This window comes from Jaculus jaculus, chromosome 4 (genome assembly GCF_020740685.1).
Source record: "Jaculus jaculus isolate mJacJac1 chromosome 4, mJacJac1.mat.Y.cur, whole genome shotgun sequence".
Classification (NCBI taxonomy): domain Eukaryota; kingdom Metazoa; phylum Chordata; class Mammalia; order Rodentia; family Dipodidae; genus Jaculus; species Jaculus jaculus.
In genome coordinates, this window is record NC_059105.1 from 169891295 (window position 1) to 169909575 (window position 18281).

The following is an 18281-nucleotide window of genomic DNA, read 5'->3' on the forward strand; positions in this document are numbered from 1 at the left end:
CACTATGACAGGCTTGGCTGGCCAAATATAAGGCTTGCAGTGTCCACTGTTGGGTTTCTTCACTGGTGATTTTTCTCTCTCCCATTGAACTGCATGCAGCATGGCTTTTTCCAGCTTTGTCAGCTGGTCTACGTGGAGGAGGTTTTCAGCTCAGCTCCAGCAAGATTTCTCAGTGGCCTTGCAGCCCAAGTATGTGGAGTCTTCAGCAATAGGGTCTTACCATCTCTTCCTGGTGGGAAACCAAGGGCCTCGGCAGTGGCCTGTAATGTTTTGGGGGCATCAGGGACCTCCCTGGCCAACAACTTACTGGAAGGTGTCCCATCCCTGGCACTGAAAATTTTCTAGTAATCTGTGGCTCCTGTGCAGAGCACATAAATTTATGGGGACATCTGAATCAGACCACTACAGGCAGATAGAGAAAGAGACAGAATGGGCACGTCAGGGCCTCTAGCCATTGCAAATGAATTCCAGGTGCGTGTGCTACCTTGTGCGTCTGGCTTACATGGGTCCTGGGGAGTTGAACATGGGTCCTTAGGCTTTATAGGCAAGCAGCTTCACTGCTAAGCCATCTTTCTAGCCTCAGATACTGCTTTTGATGGGGAAAATAAGTGAGATCCTTGAGATGTATCTGGGCAGGAGTGGCAGCTCATTCTGTAGTTTCACCATCTGTCCAAACTAAAGGGTCTACATTATCTTCTGACAAAGGAGGACATAAGTTTCTCTTGGGAGATAAAATCATCTTTTCTTGGCATTTAGAGACAATATCTCTTTCTAGTAGAGCGGTTAGTGTACAAGGAGGCAGTGATGGAAGAGATCATATCAACAAGTGCAAGCAAAAGGCTGTAAAGAAAAATAAATCCTGAATCTGACCTGAAATGCCTTTAAAGGCAGCCTTATGGTTAGATCTAGCCCCAGTGAAAAAAGGAAGTAATGAAAACCCAGAGCCTGAGTCAATAAGAAGATTGATAGTATATTTTGCCACCTGTATCTCTTGAGGGTGATGACTTCAAGTCTTTTTGAATGAGAAGGCATTTTGTTCTCCAGTGGTTCCCTTGGCATTTAGGACGTGGTCCTGGTGGAGACTGGGCAGCCTTCCTCTTAGGACAGGTTTTACAAAGGTGCCCCATCTGCCCACAGAGAAAGCAAGTCCTGGAAATGCCTTGTAGAAGGGCTTTTCCCTGAGTAATCTTCATTACTGCTATGCTTTCCCAGGAGACGTTTTTCCTTATTTCTCTCTCTCTCTCTTTAATTTTTTGAGGTAGGGTCTCTAGTCCAGGCTGACCTGGAATTTACTATGTAGTCTCAGGGTGGCCTCGAACTCATGATGATCCTCCTGTTTCTGCCTCCCAATTTTTATTTACGGGGGTGGTCTGGGGGAGAGATAGATAGAGAATGGGCACTCTAGGGCCTCTAGTCATTGCAAAGGAATTCCAGATGTATGTGCCCCTTTGTGCTTCTGACTTTACATGGATACTGGGGAATCAAACCCAGGTTGTCAGGCTTTGTAGGTCAGCACCTTAATGGCTGAGCCATCTCTCTATCCCCCTTTTTTGGCTTCTTTACTTTTTTATTAATTATTATTTAATAACAACTTCCATGATTGTAAACAATATCCCATAGCAATGTGCTCCCTCTCCCCACTTTCCCCTTTGAAACTCCATTGTCCATCATATCCCCTCCCCCTCTCAATCAGTCTCTCTTTTATTTTGATGTCATGATCTTTTCCTCCTCTTATGATGGTCTTGTGTAGGTAGTGTTAGGCACTGTGAGGTCATGGATATCCAGGCCATTTTGTGTCTAGGGGAAGCATGTTTTAAGGAATACTACCCTTCCTTTGGCTCTTACATTTTTTCCGCCACCTCTTCTGCAATAGACCCTGAGCCTTGGAAGGTGTGATAGAGATATTGCAGTACTGAGCACTTCGATCACGTCTTTCTAGCACCATGATGCCTTCTGAGTCATCCTAAGAAAAGAGAAGATTCTCTACCAAAAGTGAAAGTAGCAGCCGGGCGTGGTGGCGCACATCTTTAATCCCAGCACTCGGGAGGCAGAGGTAGGAGGATCACCATGAGTTCAAGGCCACCCTGAGACTACATAGTTAATTCCAGGTCAGCCTGGACCAGGGTGAGACCCTACCTCGAAAAACCAAAAAAAAAAAAAAGTGAAAGTAGCATTAATTTAACGGTATGAGCATTAAGAGAAGTGCTTACTAGATAGTTTGATAAGTATAGTATATGCGTTTAGCCAGACAGCAGCAGATGTTATACCCCTAGGGCACATGACTACCCTTGTTTTAAGTTTTTAGTATCAGGGATGTATTGCCTCCCATGGAGTGGGCCTCCAGTCCAACTAGAGGGCAGTTGGTTTCCACCATGACAGATGTGCCACTATTGCACCGTTGGCTCATTTCTTGCAGTGCCCACTGTTGAGTATCTTCATTGGTGCCCCCCTCCGCCCTTTTTAATCTCCCTTTCTTCTCCTTCTGCTTTCTACTTGACAGGCAGGAATTAAGATCCATATTTCTCCAATGGGTCTTCCTGTGTTACTGCCTCTTCCTAATGCTACCTGTCTCTGTCAGTCTCATAATCTGCAGTTAATACACATATCTTATGAGATTTAAGACACAGGAAATATATGTAGAGAAATCACAAGTATCAGCAGTATAAATTTTTTTTTTCCGAGGTAAGGTCTTACTCTAGCCCAGGCTGACCTGGAATTCACTGTGTAGTCTCAGGGTGGCCTTGAACTCAGCAATTCTACCTCTGCTTCCCCAGTGCTGGGATTAAAGGTGTGCACTACCACGCTTGGCTACATGTGCACTTTTGTGTAACTGACTTTACGTGGGTACTGGGGAATCAAATCTGGGCTGTCAGGTTTTGCAAGTAAGTGCCTTTAACTGCTGAGCCATTTCTCCAGCCTGATTTCATGTTGAAAGTGTACTAAATAATGTGATAATTTTCTTATGTTAGGCCATGGAGCAAATCAATAGCTGTGCAGCTCTGCAGCACCTTGATTTATCAGACAACAGCATTCCCCAGATAGGTGATCTATCAAAGTTGACCTCCCTGAAGGTAAGTTTGTTTCTATGTCAGTTTTTTTTTGAAAAATATTTGAAAAAACATCAAGAGAAAAATGACCTGAGTGGCTTTAAAAATCAGCCTGTCATATGTATATTTGAGTGAGAGAGAGTGAGAGAGAGAGAGAGAGAGATTGAGAATGAGAAAATGAGTGCAGCAGGGCTTTAAGCCACTGCAAACAAACTCCAGATGCATGTTTCACCTTGTGCATCTGGCTTATGTGGGTTCTGGGAAAACAAAGCTGGGTCCTTAGGCTTCGCAGGCAGGTGTTTTAACAACTAAGCCAGCTCTCCAGCCCAGCTTTCCATATATTAACAATAGATTTGTTTGTTTGTTTATTCATTCATTCATTCATTCACTCACTCTCCCCCCACTGCCTCCCAAGTAAGGTCTTGGTTTAGCTCAGGCTGACCTGGAATTCACTCTGCAGTCTCAGGGTGGCCTTGAACTCATGGAGTTCTTCCTATCTCTGCCTCCAGAGTGCTGGGATTAAAGGTGTACACCACCATGCTTGGCTGTTTTTTTTTTTAACTTTATTTTTTTTAATTTTTAAATTTTTATTAATATTTTCTATGTTGGCTGGTTTTTTTTTTGTTTCAGTTTTGATTTTTTTTTTTCTTTTTGAGGTAGCGACTCCCTCTAGATGAGGCTGACCTGGAATTTACTCTGTAGTCCCAGAGTGGTCTTGTATTCACTGTGATCCTCCTACCTCAGCCTTCTGAGTGCTGGGATTAAAGGTGTGCACCACCACACCTAGCTGTTTTTCTTATTTAATTTAATTTTTTTTTTATTCATTTGAGAGACAGAGAGAGGAGGGAAGGGGTGGTAGGTACAGGGAGAATGGGCGTGCCAGGGTCTTCAGCTGCTGGAAATGAACTCTAGATGCATGTGCCACATGCCGTACTTGTGCATCTGCCTCATGTGGGCTTTAGGGAATTGAACTTGGGTCTTTTGACTGAGCCATCTCTCCCACCTTTTTTTTTTTTTAACTTACCTTATTCTGTGTGTGTGTGGTATATGCACATGTGTGTGCAGATGCACATGCCTAGTGTGATGCATACAGAGGCTAAAAGAAGACTTCAGGTATCTGGGAACCTCAGACATTGTTGCAGTCAGGTCCGCATTGCTGGTAGAAATCACCCATTGAAGAGCAGCTTGTGGGAAAAAGAGGTTTATTTTGGCTTACAGGCTTGAGGGGAAGCTCCACAACGACTGGGGACAACGATGGCATGAGCAGAGGGTAGACATCACCCCCTGGCCAACTGGACAATAGCAACAGGAGAGTCTGTCAAACACTGGCATGGGGGAACTGGCTATAACACCCATAAGCCCGCCCCCAATAGTACACTACCTCCATGAGGCGTTAATTTCCAAATTTCCATCAGCTGGGAACCTAGCATTCAGAACACCTAAGTTTATGGGGGATACCTGAATCAAACCACCACATTTCACCCCTGACCCCCACAAACTGATAACCATACATGTTGTAAAATGCAATGCATTCATCTAACTTTAAAAGTCCCCATAGTTTTTATCAATTCCAATGATGTTCATACATCCCCATAGTCCAACATCTTTTAACTGAGCCATAATACCAAAAATAACCTCAAAAACAACCCATAATGGCACAGAATAAGTATTCACACTACAAAAGATGGCATTGGGCATAGCAAAGAAATATTCAACTAATACAAGATTTAAAACAACCAGGGTAAACATCAAACTCTGTAGCTTCAAATCCAACAACACTAGTTTTACCAAGTCCGATAATTCTAACCAGCAACAAGTCTCTGGCATTCCAATTCCACCCCTCCAGCTAGGCTCACAGTTCTGGAAAACTTCAATGGGGCCGGCAGCTTTCCTTAGCGGCCATCTTGTGGTCCTGGCATCTCCACTGGGTCTCTACTGCAATCCACAGTTCATCGTCATGGCCCCATGGGGTCTCCATGCAGGCATCCAGCAAACCTGCTTCACACTGCCCATGGCCATTTCCAAAACACGAGACTGGGTTGCAAACTCAATGACCCTCTCTTTCCTGCTTTTCTTATACTCCACAATACCAGGTAGTGTGCCAACTTGTTAATACAGAGAATAAAGCAGACTTTAAAGAACAGGACACTCCGTGAGCACTCAGGCCCCTTCAAAAGAGTCTACATTCTTCCTGTTGCCCCAATGCAGGTCAGCTAGCCCAGTCTCAAAGGTTGTAATCTCTCTCAATTGCAGCTGAATGGGCAACAGTTCACTCAAAGATTTTTCTTTCTGTGCCATATCCCTCTGCTCACACCAATCCATTTCTATGCATTGCAACCCTGTACTTCTCAGGACACGAGCATAACAGCAAGCTTTTCACACATACTGCCAGCCCAGTCCAAGCAAAGCTCTTTCTCACCCTCATAAGCCAAACTTCACAGTCCATAGTTCTTACTGCATTTCGGGTCTTTCAGCTCTGAGCAGAATAGTCCATCAAGCTGTACTTACAGCACTGCAAGGCATCTCTTAGGCCAAAGTTTAAAATCCTTCCACATTCCTCTTGAAAATTAGCTCCAGTCAGGTTGCAGTCAGGTTTGAATTGCTGGTAGAAATCACCCATTGAAGAGCAGCTTGTGGGAAAAAGAGGTTTATTTTGGCTTACAGGCTTGAGGGGAAGCTCCATGATGGCAGGGAAAATGATGACATGAACAGAGGGTGGACATCACCCTCTGGCCAACATAAGGTGGACAATAGCAACAGGAGAGTGTGCCACACACTGGCATGGGGAAACTGGCTATAACTAGCCCATAAGCCCATCCCCAACAATATACCACCTCCATGAGGCATTAATTCCCAAATCTCCATCAGCTGGGAACCTAGCATTCAGAAAACCTAAGTTTATGGGGGACACCTGAATCAAACCACCACAGACATCCTCCTATCTTTCCCCCCAATGTCAGGGCTGTACCTGGCTTTTTATGTTAGTGGTGGGGATTGAACTCAAGTCCTTATGCTTATGTTACAGTCATTCTTACCTCTTGAGCCATCTCCTCAGCTTCTCATGTTTATGTTATAATCATTTCTACCCATTGAGCCGTCTCAGCTTCTCGTGTTTCTCTCCCCCCCACCCCGCCCCCAAGGTAGGGTCTCACTCTAGCTCAGGGTGACCTGGAATCTGGAATTCACTATGTAGTCTCAGAGTGGTCTTGAACTCACAGAGATCTGAATTCACAGTTATCCTCCTACTTCTGCTTTCTAAGTGCTAGGATTAAAGGTGTATGCCACCACACCTGGCTTATTATTAATTTATTTTTATTGGAGAGAGAGGAAAAAAAAGGTAGGTAGAATGACAAAATGGGTGTGCCACAGCCTTTGCCCTCTGCAAATGAACTCTAGACATGTGTATATCATTGTGCATCTGGCTTACATGGGTTCTGGGGAACTCTAACCTAGGTCCTTTGGCTTTGCTGGCAAGCGCCTTAGCTGCTAATCCTTCTCCAGCCCCTTGTTTTTTATTTTTATTTACTATTTTATTTAGTTTTTATTTTTTTATTGACAACTTCCATAACTAAACTAAACTAAATGGTAATTCCCTCCCTCTCCTCACTTTCACCTTTGATATTCCACTTTTCATCATATGCCTTCCCCCTCTCAATCAGTCTTTCTTTATTTTGATTTCATGATCTTTTCCTCCTGTTATGATGGTCTTGTGTAGGTAGTGTCAGGCACTGTGAGGTCATGGATATCCAGACTATTTTGTGTCTGGAGAAGCACATTGTAAGGAGTTCTACCCTTCTTTTGGCTCTTACATTCTCTCCACCACCTCTTCCGCAATAGACTCTGAGCCATGGAAGGTGTGATAGAGATATTGCAGTACTGAGCACTCCTTTGTCACTTCTTCCCAGCACCATGATGCCTCCTGAGTCATCCCAAGGTCACTGCCATAATAGTAGCATTAATATAGTAGTATGAACTTTAAGAAGTGTGCTTACTGGGCAGTTTGATGAGCATAGTATATATATTTAGCCAGACAGCAGCAGACTTTACACCCCTAGGGCTCATGACTATCCCTCTTGTAAGTTTTTAGTATCAGGGATGTATTCCCTCCCATGGAGCAGGCCTCCGGTCCAATTAAAGGGCAGTTGGTTTCCACCATGACAGATGTGCCACTATTACACCGTTGGCTTATTTGGCCTGCCTGGCCAAATATAAGGCGTGCAGGGTCCACTGTGGAGTATCTTCACTGGTGAGTTCTCTTTCTCCCATTGAACTGCATGCAGAATGGCTTGTTCCAGCTTTCTTTTGGTTGGTCTACATGGAGGAGGTTATCAGCTCAATTCCAGGAGGATTTCTCAGTGGTCTTGCAGCCCAAGTATGTGGAGTCTTCAGCAATAGGGGCTTACCATCTCTTCCTGGTGGGAAACCAAGGGCCTCAGCAATGGCCTGTAATGTTTTGGGGGCATCAGGGACAACTCACTGGAAGGTATCCCATCCCTGTCACTGAAAATTTTCTAGTAACAATGTATGGCTGTTGAGTGTTCCATTGTCCTAAAAAGTAGGTTTCCGTATGACTTATTTATATCTTGTTAGCTTTGATTAGCCCTCCCTTCACCTTTCTTTTACTCAGTCTCTTCTCCTGACCTCACTTAGACCTTTTCACCCCCATTAATCTGTTCTACTTATATATATACCATACCATCCTATTCAGTCCCACCTTCCTCCTTTCTCTTCCCTCTATATCTCCTTTCTCGCTTACTGGCCTCTGCTACTGAGTTTTTTGTTTTTTTTTTAATGAACTGCACAGCTAATTTTTTAAAAATATTATTTTATTTATTTATTTATTTATTTGACAGAGAAAGAGGGGAGAGAGAGAGAGGCAGAGAGAGAATGGGTGGTGCGCCAGGGCCTCCAGCCACTGCAAATGAACTCCAGACACGTGCACCCCCTTGTGCATCTGGCTAACCCGGGGAATAGAACCTGGGTCCTTTGGCTTTGCAGGCAAACTCCTTAACCATTAAGCTGTCCCTCCAGCCCTGTTACTGAGTTTTATTCCTACTCACACAATCATCTGTAGCTAGGATCCACATATGACAGAGAACATGTGATGTTTGGCTTTCTGGGCCTGGGTTACCTCACTTAGTATAATCCTTTCCAGATCCATCCATTTTCCTGCACATTTCATAACTTCACTTTACTGCTGAGTGGAACCCCATTGTGTAAATGTGCCACAGTTCATTATCCATTTGGTAGTTGAGGGACATCTAGGCTGGTTTTTGTTGTTGTTTTTAGGTAGGGTCTCAGGGTGGCCTTTCACTCATGGTGATCCCCCTAACTGTCCCTCCTGAGTGCTGGGATTAAAGGCATGCACCCCCATGCTCAGCTTTTTTTTTTTTTTTTTTTTAAATGTAGGGTCTCACTCTAGCTCATGCTGACCTGGAATTCACTATGTAGTCTCAGGGTAGCCTCGAACTCAAGGCAATCCTCCTACCTTTGCCTCCCAAGTGCTGGGATTAAAGGCATGTGCCTCCACGCCCGGCTTTGTTTTTGTTTTTGTTTTTGAAGTGAGATGTCACTATGTTGTCCAGATTGTTTTTAAACTCCTGGGATCAAATGAACTTCCTGCCTCAGTCTTTTGGGTGACCAGGACCACACTTATCTGGGACTTAATAGATACATGTTCAGCTGTCTGGTTTTGTTTGTTTTTGTTAGTTTCTTTTCTTTTCCTTCCTTCCTTTCTTTTGACTCAGGGTGGCTATTTTCAGTACTAATTAACCATATCCATTTCAGTTTAAAAAATATGTGGGTTGGGGAGATGGCTTAGTTGTTAAGGCACTTGCCTGTGAAGCCTAAGGACCCATGTTCGACTCTCCAGGTCCCATTTAAGCCCGACACACTAAGTGCCACAAGTGCATAAGGTTGCACATGCACACAAGGTGGTGCACAAGTCTGGAATTCGATTGCAGTGGCTGGAGGCTCTGGTGTGCCAATTCTTTCTCTCTCTTTCTCTTTCTCTCTCCCTTTCTTTGATTTAAAAAAAAAAAAGCCAATCTGTTGGGCCTGCCTCAAAAAAAAAATACAAAAGAAATCCATAAAATATAACACTTTCTATGGCTGGGACTTATCACACATTCAAATAACAGGTGAATTCATAATTTCAAAAACATGTGCAGGGTGTGGTGGCACACACCTTTAATCCCAGCACTTGGGAGGCAGCGGTAGGATCCCCCTGAGTCTGGCCACTCTGGGATGACACAGTGAATTCCAGGTCAGCCTGGGCCAGAGTGAGGACCTGCCTCGGAACAACAACAACAAGGGAATTGAACAGATGGGTTAGAAAAGGTGTTGCACCACCTTTAATCGCAGCATTTAGGAGGCAGAGGTAGGAGGATTGCCATGAGTGCAGGTGAGACTACGTAGTGAATCCCATGTCGGCCTGGGCTAGCTTGGTGCTGTTAACTTGAGCCTTGTAGTATGCTAGTCTCCACATGAAGCTTGTGTTCTTGGACAGGTGTTTAACTCTTGTTGAGCTTAAGGTACCACGAAAAGGAAAAGTTGGGCCAAAGACCAACTAGGCCTTTTCTAAGTAATAATCTTTGATTTATGTATGAGAAATATAGCAAAATAGATCACTTTATTCTTTTCTTTTTTTTTTTTTTTTTTGTCTTTGTTTTTTTGAGGTAGGGTCTCACTCAGTAGTCTCAGGGTGCCTCGAACTCATGGCGATCCTCCTACCTCTGCCTCTCAAGTGCTGGGATTAAAGGCATTTGCCACCATGCCCGGCCTACATCACTTTATTTTTGCATAGAACATTTTGACAGGTATTGAAATAATTCATATTTATAATGTACTCATTTGTAATTCATGCTGTTTTTCCTTTCAAGACTCTGCTTTTACATGGAAACATCATCACCTCTCTTAGAATGGCACCTTCTTATCTACCCAGAAGTCTTGCTATACTTTCTTTGGCAGAAAATGAAATCCGAGACTTAAATGAGGTAAAATTTGTAAATACTCTATAGGATCCAGGAAGGTGAAAAGTTTCAGAGAGCTAACTTTTAGATTGTGAGAAACTTGGAAGAAAATGCCATGAAGTAGAAACAGTCATAGAGAATCATTCATTATATTACCTAAATGTCAGTGGGTCATTAGGGGCTTAATACTGTTTGGGATTAAAGGCATTCACTACCAAGCCTGGCAATGTCTTTTTATTGACAGTTTTCATACCATATATATATATGTTATGAAAAAGTATATTTTTGATATTTTGAGGTAGTTTTCATAACATACATACATATATATGTGTGTGTGTGTGTGTGTGTATATATATATATATATATATATATATATATATATATACTTAAAAAATATATATATATATTTTTGATATTTTGAGGTAGAGTCTCACTAGCTCAGGCTGACCTGGAATTCACTATGTAGTCTCAGTGTGTCCTCAAACTCATGGTGATCCTCCTACCTCTGCCTCTCCAGTTCTGGGATTAAAGGTGTGTGTCACCATGTCCAGCTTGCTTAATTTTATTTGTCCACTCCCAGTACTCAGGAGGCAGAGGTAGGAGAATTACTGTGAGTTCAAGTCTACCTAGAGACTACATAGTGAATTCCAGGTCAGCCTGGGCTAGAGTGAGACCCTACCTCAAAAAACCAAACCATATTAAGCCCCTAATGACCCACTGACATTTAGGTAACATAGTAATTCTCTATGGGAGTTGACTGGCAGTAGAGGGGCATCTATATTATATATGCTAGTAATGTACCCTGACCATCTTCCCCAGTACTTAATATGTATCATAGTAAGGTTTTCTCAAGCCAGGTGGTGGTGTGCATGTCTGTAACCCCAGCACTTGGGAAGTGGAGTCAGGAGTTCAAGGCTAGCCTAGGCTACTTGAGACTTTGTCATAAAAAATTAAAATAGGTTCCTCAGGAAGTCATGCTGACGCTTTCTCTTGTCCAGCAAGGACAAAGAGCCATGTTGTTAGGATTTCGGACTCACTGGCTAGTCGTAGAGCACTGCTTGTCACTTTTCAGAACAAGAGGAAAATTGTTACATTTTCAAATGCTGCCAAAGATGTGTACTCAGTGGAAGGCCTGTGCTTGATACTGAATACTGCATTTTGTTCAACAAAGAAATCCTTTGTTCCAGGTCTCTTTTTTGGCATCCCTAAGTGAATTGGAGCAGTTATCAATCATGAACAATCCCTGCGTGATGGCAACACCTTCCATTCCAGGATTTGACTATCGGCCGTATATTGTCAGCTGGTGTTTGAATCTCAGAGTACTAGATGGATATGTGATTTCCCAGAAGGAAAGGTGAGCAAGAACAACCTGTTCCACATAGGCTAGTCATGGAAGTTACTGAACAGATTATTTCTAGTTTGCTACAGATTATTAACTTGAGTATTTTTTAGAATGTGTGGTTTGAAATTAAAAGCATTAGTGCAGTCACATTGTAGGCTGTCTACTGGTTATTTAGGATTCCCTCTCCTTCCTTAGAAGAAGAAATAAATATCAGTGCTGGGGAGTATGGCTGGTCAGTAGACTGCCTAGTGTAAAGGAAGCTCTGGGTCCCGTCCTCAGCACACATCAGACCGGGCATGGTGGCACACACCTGTAATGCCAGCACTCGGGAGGTGGAAACTGGAGAATCAGAAACTCAAGCTCGGGGCTGGAGAGATGGCTTAGCAGTTAAGGCATTTGCCCGAGAAGCCAAAGGACCCAGGTTCGATTTCCCAGGACCCACATAAACCAGATGCACAAGGTGGCACATGTATCTGGAGTTTGTTTGCAGTGGCTGGAGGCCTTGGTGCGCCCATTCTCATTCTCTCTCCCTCTGGCTCTTTCTCTTCCTCAAATAAAACTTAAAAAATATATATATATATCTTAAAAAAATAAGCTTAAGATCATCCTCAGCAACATAGCAAGTTTGAGGCCAGCTTGGGGTACATGAGACCCTGCCTCAAAAAAAAAAAGGTACTATGAGACCCTCATAATAGGAGAAAAAGATGATGACATCAAATTACAAGAGAGACTAATGGAGAGAGGGAGGGGATATGACAGAACAGTTATGCAGGGGAAAGTGGGGGAGGGGAGGGAAATACCATGGCTTGTTGTTGTCTGTAAGTATAGATGTTGTCAATAATAATAAAAAAAAGGTACTGTGCCCACACCTGTGGAGGTTATAGGTCACAAGAGGAAACTTGGTAAGTATTAGGTAGGAGGGAGAGCAGCAGGGTCGGAGAGGTGCTAAGGCAAAGTCCCTTTTAGAATTAAGCTCCCCCCCCCCAGGAAGAGTCTCATTCTAGTCCAGGCTGACCTGGAATTCACTATGTAGTCTCAGGGAGGTCTCGAACTCATGGTGATCCTCCTACCTCTGCCTCCCGAGTACTGGGATTAAAGGCGTGCACCACCATGCCCTGCAAAGCTTTTATTTTTTTAGTGAAAAATTATTTTTATTTATCCATTTTGACAGAGAGAGAGAGAGGCAGATAGAGAGAATGGTGTGCCAGGGCATCCAGCCACTGCAAACAAACTCCAGATGCATGCACCTCTTTGTGCATCTGGCTTACATGGGTACTGAGGAATTCAACCTGAGTCCTTAGGCTTCACAGGCTAGTGCCTTAACTACTAAGCCATCCCTCCAGCCCTAGGGTTAAAGCTTTTATTAGGAGAATTGGAAGCACTATGTTAAACAGAATGGGGTTTAAAGCCAAAGAGAAAGAGAGGCTCTGGAAATCCAAAGAACAAGGCAGGATGGTCCCTTTTAGGAGTTTCTGGGGAAAGCTGTATGTCTGGGCACAGACTACTTGAGCAAAGTTATGAGGTAATGGAGGAGAGTGACAAAGGCCTCGAGTCCATTTAGGTCTTTAAGAAGAGTTAGCTGTTCTGTCACTGCCCTGCTCTTAGGTAGGACCCAAGGTCATAACCCAAGTGTTTTGGGGGTTTCCCTGGCAGCTTTCCTGTCTGACCCTGGACCCTGGAAAGCAGGGACCTCTTTAAGTGACCACATCTATTGTCCAATAGGACCTACCTACTGTCTTGCTAAATGGACAGGTTGCCAAACTGCTAGACATTTATATTTATACCCATAGATGAGTGCTGCATTCCGCCTCAATCACAGAAATCTTTTTTCTTTTTCCTTTTCTTTTTATTTTATTTGTTTATGAGAGAGAGAGAGAATGAATATGGGTATACCAGAACCTCTAGCCACTGCAAGGTGGCATGCACCACCTTGTGTATCAGGCTTTATGTAGGTACTGGGGAATTGAACCAGGGTCCTTAGGCTTTGCAGGCAACTACCTTAACCACTGAGTCATATCTCCAGCTGTCTTTCTTTTGGATTTTTGAGGTGGAGTCTGACTCTACTCTAGTCCAGGCTGATTTAGAATTTACTATGTAGTCTCAGGCTGGCCTTGAACTTACAGCAGTCCTCCTACTTCTGCTTCCTAAGTACTGGGATTAAAGACATGTGCTGCCACAGCAGAATGTTCTTTTTTGAGGGGGTGGGGGTTTCAAGGTAGGGACTCGTTCTAGCCCAGGCTGACCTGGAATTCACTATGTAGTCTCAGGGTGGCCTTGAATTCATGGCAATCCTCCTCTGCCTCCTGAGTGCTGGGATAAAAGGCATACACCACCACACCTGGCAATCGTACTTGACAAAAAAGCTTGTTGGATTTTTCTGTAAGATTGGTGGCATTTATTTATCTGAGGGGCAATAGGGGGATATAGCAGAGATAACAACCTTCCATAATAACCCAGCTCCAACATGACTGACTGTTTCGTTTCTGTACTTTTTTCATTCCTCTTATACATTATTTTTAAGTAAACTTCAGATGATGTATTATCTCTTCTGTGAATATTTTGGTATATATCTCTGAAAGAGAAAAGCTTTTGGGCTAGAGATGGCTTAGTGGTTAAAGCGCTTGCCTTCAAAGCCAAAGCACCCATGTAAGCATGATGCACAAGGTGGTGCATTCGACTCGAGTTTCATCTGGAGTTTGTTTGAAGTGGCTAGAGGCCCTGGTGTGCCCATTTTCTCTGTCTCTGTTTCCGTCTCTCTGTCTCTGTTTTCGTCTCTCTGTCTCTGTCCCCCTCTCTCTTGCAAATAAATAAATAAAAATAAAAATAAATGACCAGTTAGCAATTTTAAAAACTGCCATTGTGAACTTACAGATTAAATACAATTCATGTGTTTAGATACTTCTGTTTGGCAAAGTAGAAAGAATTCTTACTACTTCTTTGAAAATAATTAAAAAATTTGAAGCCACATGTGGTGGTGTGCACCTTTAATCCCAGCACTCGGGAGGCAGAGGTAGAAGGATTGCCATGAGTTCAAGGCCACCCTGATACTACATAGTGAATTCCAGGTCAGCCTGGGCTAGAGTGAGACCCTATCTCAAAAAAACAAAGCAAAACAAAGATTTTGATATCAATAAAGTATGGAGGTATAGAGATCAGGAGTTTGAGGTTATCCTGGGCTACACCTTTAGGGCTGCAGAGATAGCTCAGAAGTTAAAGGCACTTTCTTACAAAGCTTGATGGTCTAGGTTTTGTTTCTCCAGTATTCACATGAAACCAGATGCATATAGGGGCACATGTGTCTGGAGTCATTTGTTGTGCCAAGAGGCCTTGGTATGGCTATACCTTTCTTTTTCTAGTAAATATTTTAGAAAATTGGTATCAATGTATTAAGCTGGTTGTGGTGGTGTATGCTGGTAGGGAATTGCTAAAGAGTTGGAGGCAGGAAGACCAGGTGTTTGAGGCCATCCTGGGCTATACCTTTAGGGCTGGAGAGATGGCTCAGCACTTAAGAGAATTTCCTATGCAAGCATGAGAGTCTGAGGAGGCTGGAGAGACTGCTTAAGTTCAATCCCCAGGACCCACAGGGACAGCTGAGCCTGCCCACGAGTGTCTGTGCCCATCGAGGAGAGACCTAAGGGTCCCTGGAGCTCAGGGATGAAATGCAAGCTCTGAGATTAGCAAGAGACTGGCTCAAAAAACAACTGTCAAGCTGGGTGTGGTGGCTCACATCTTTAATCTCAGCACTGAGGCAGAGGTGGAGATCACTGTGAGTTTGAGGCCACCCTGAGACTACAGAGTGAATTCCAGGTCAGCCTGGACTAGAGTGAAACCCTACCTCAAAAAAACAAAAACAAACAAGAAAACAACTGTCAGAGGGGCGATGGAATGGGACACCTGAGTGCAGCTCTGACCACTACAGGCAAACGCTCTGCCACACACACACAAAAGTAGTGTTAAAAAAACAAACCAAAAATGAATAAATAAAAGTAATAATAAATTAAGAAGGAAGATCACTGTTGCTTAAGCACACTTTTTGAGCACCTCCACGCCATCACCTCTCTATCTCCCCAGTTTGAAAGCTGAGTGGCTCTATAGTCAAGGCAAGGGGAGAGCATATCGGCCTGGGCAGCACGTCCCGCTTGTCCAGTATCTGGCTACCGTCTGTCCTCTCACTTCTGCACTGGGCCTTCAAACCGCAGAGGATGCCAAACTAGAGAAAATTCTAAGTAAACAGAGGTAAGCTTATTGATTTGGAACTGCTGAGGGACTAATGAAAATACCATTGATCTTTCACATAGTGATGGTAGGCTGGAAGCCAGACTGGTGGCCCACGCTGGTGGACACTCAGGCCCCTGGCACAGCAGTAGTCCCACAGTGCAGCTGAACTGCACAGTGCAGCTTGCGCCATGGCAGTGGTGTTGCTCATTACTTCTTCCCTGGGGAGAGCTGAGCATTATGGTGTGAGGAATGGGATATTTAAATTATTTATTTGCAAGGAGAGAGAGAGGAAGGGAGGGGGGAGGGAGGAGACAGACAGAGAGAGAATGGGCATGCCAGGGCCTGTAGCTACTGCAAATGAACTCCAGACACATGTGCCCCTTGTGCATCTGGCTTATATGGGTCTTGGGGAATCGAACCTGGGTCTTTGGTTTCACAGGCAAATGCCTTAACTGCTAAGCCATTTCTCCAGCCTAGGAATGGGATATTTAAAAAAAATGTATTTGAGCTGGAGAGATGGCTCATTGGTTAAAGCACTTGCTTGCAATGCCTGCTGGCCCAGCTTCAATTCCCCAGTACCCATATGTGGTGGTTTGAATAGAATAGATGGTCCCCAATATATGCAGTTGTTTATTTGTTTGTAGTTTGCATTCTGCAGCCACCTGGCTGGAGGCAATGTCACTGGGTGGATCTTAAGGTGTGGTGGTGGGTTTCAGATTTCAATCTAAAGATATGCAAAGTGTGCCTAGCAGGAGTTTGCTGTGCTGTGCGGCTTTTGGCTTGTGCTTCTCTTTCTCTCTGCTTGGGCCTGTGAAGGCAGGCCAGCTTCTTCTGCCATTATGGAACTTTCCCTGGATCTGTAAGCTTCAATAAATATAACTTCCTCTATAACTGTGCCTGGTCTGGAAGTTTACCTCAGTGAACCTGAAGCTGTCTGCTACAGAACTTGGTACCAGGAGTGGGGTGAGATGAACCTGACCATGTGGATGTTGATCTTTTGGGACCTTTGTTTTGGAGGAATGGCATAGACTTGGTGCTTACAACTGAAGATGTCTTCTGGAATGGTAAGCCAAGTTTTATGGACTATTCTGATGAGAGTCTGAGAATGCTAAGTGCAGACAGGATTGAACTTCGAGGCTTGGCTTATGAGCTTTCTAAGAGGAAGGAAAGACTGCAGAGGACTTTGTTGTAACTGGGCTACTGGCATAAGGGCCGGCTGCGTCCTGCTGCCGAGGCCCAGAGAGTTTGATCAAGGTTAAATTTGTAATGGACTGATGTGCTTGGCTAGAGATATTGGACTGAGAGATTTAAGATTTTAAGCTGGAAAACCTCAAGCAAGTTAAAATTACAGGCACTGAGACTGGTTTTAGGTTACTGAATCTGCTGTTTTCAAACACATTAGAATCTTAAAGGAAGATGGTCCAATTGCTTTACCATGGAAAGGATGCCTGAGGAAAGACTATCATAGAAATGGAAACACTTTTGGAAAGAGTTGACTGGAAAAGGAACCTGCTTTTCAAGGTTATGATTTATTTTGTCTGTGAATTAAGAATATGGCTGTGTCCTATATATCTGGTATTGGTTTCAGAAGCATGAAAAATGCGAGGAGTAGTCGTGAATTGCACTTGCTTCCACGAGCTGCTGCTGAGATGCAGCATGAGGCAGGGCATGATGCCCTGATAGGCTGAAAGAGCCTTTGGAAGATGGACCGTGGTTTGCATGAAGACCTCAAGATGTTTTGGATATACCAGGACTATGCAAGGGCTACCATAGAGTGCACTGTTGGCCTCAGATGCAAGTGTTTCCTGGCTACTCTGCCCAGATGGAGGGGCAGAATTGGAAAATCTGGAGACTGTTAGTCTTTGGTTGTATTGGACTTGAACTGCAGAAGTTTGATGTTTGTTTGATAGTGGTTATGTTTGCATTATTTTAGTCTCTCCTTGCTATGCCTTATACCAGTTGAAAATGTTTATGCTGTGCCTTTATGTGTTAGAAATGTTTAACTTGTTTGATTTTAGAGGTCTTAATATCTTAAATTGGTCAAGACTGTGGGGACTTCTAAAATTGAACTGAGTACAGTTTACAATGTGTGATGGTTATAAATCTATTGGGGGCCAGGGGTGGAATGTGGTGGTTTGAATAGAATAGATGGCCCCCAATATATTCAGTTGTTTGTTTGTAGTTTGCATTCTGCAGCCACCTGGCTGGAGGCAATGTCACTGGGTAGATCTTTAGGTGTGGTGGCGGGTTTCAGATTTCAATCTAAAGATATGCAAAGTGTGCCTAGCAGGAGTTCCTCTAGTGTGCTGTGCTGTGTGGCTTTTGGCTTGTGCTTCTCTTTCTCTCTGCTTGGGCCTGTGAAGGCAGGCCAGCTTCTTCTGCCATTATGGAACTTTCCCTGGATCTGTAAGCTTCAGTAAATATAACTTCCTCTATAACTGTGCCTTGTCTCAGTGAACATGAAGCTGTGTGCTATACCATACAAAGCTGGATGCTCAATGTGGCACATGCATCTGGAGTTTGTTTCCAGTGTCAGCAGGCCCTTGCATGCCCATACTCTCTTTCTCTCAAGTAAATAAAAATATTTAAAAATCAAAAAGTGTATTTTTCAGAGGCTAGGATTTGCGTTCAGTGGTAGAACTCTTATTTATTTATGAGAGAGAGAACATAGGTGCACCAGGACCTTAAGCCATTGCAAACAAA

At 43.7% G+C, this 18281-nt stretch overlaps 1 protein-coding gene across 2 annotated transcripts in view; it reads left to right on the forward strand.

The window, feature by feature from the left end:
- Positions 1–18281, forward strand: part of Cep97 (centrosomal protein 97) — a 50331-nt gene that overhangs the window by 10739 nt on the left and 21311 nt on the right. The window contains exons 4-7 of one of the 2 annotated variants that reach the window (XM_045148469.1): positions 2970–3071; positions 9929–10042; positions 11206–11372; positions 15432–15596. In XM_045148469.1, coding sequence (XP_045004404.1) covers positions 2970–3071; positions 9929–10042; positions 11206–11372; positions 15432–15596 — 548 coding nt within the window. The remainder of the gene's footprint in view (positions 1–2969; positions 3072–9928; positions 10043–11205; positions 11373–15431; positions 15597–18281) is intronic. The other variant, XM_045148470.1, reaches the window with a different exon arrangement.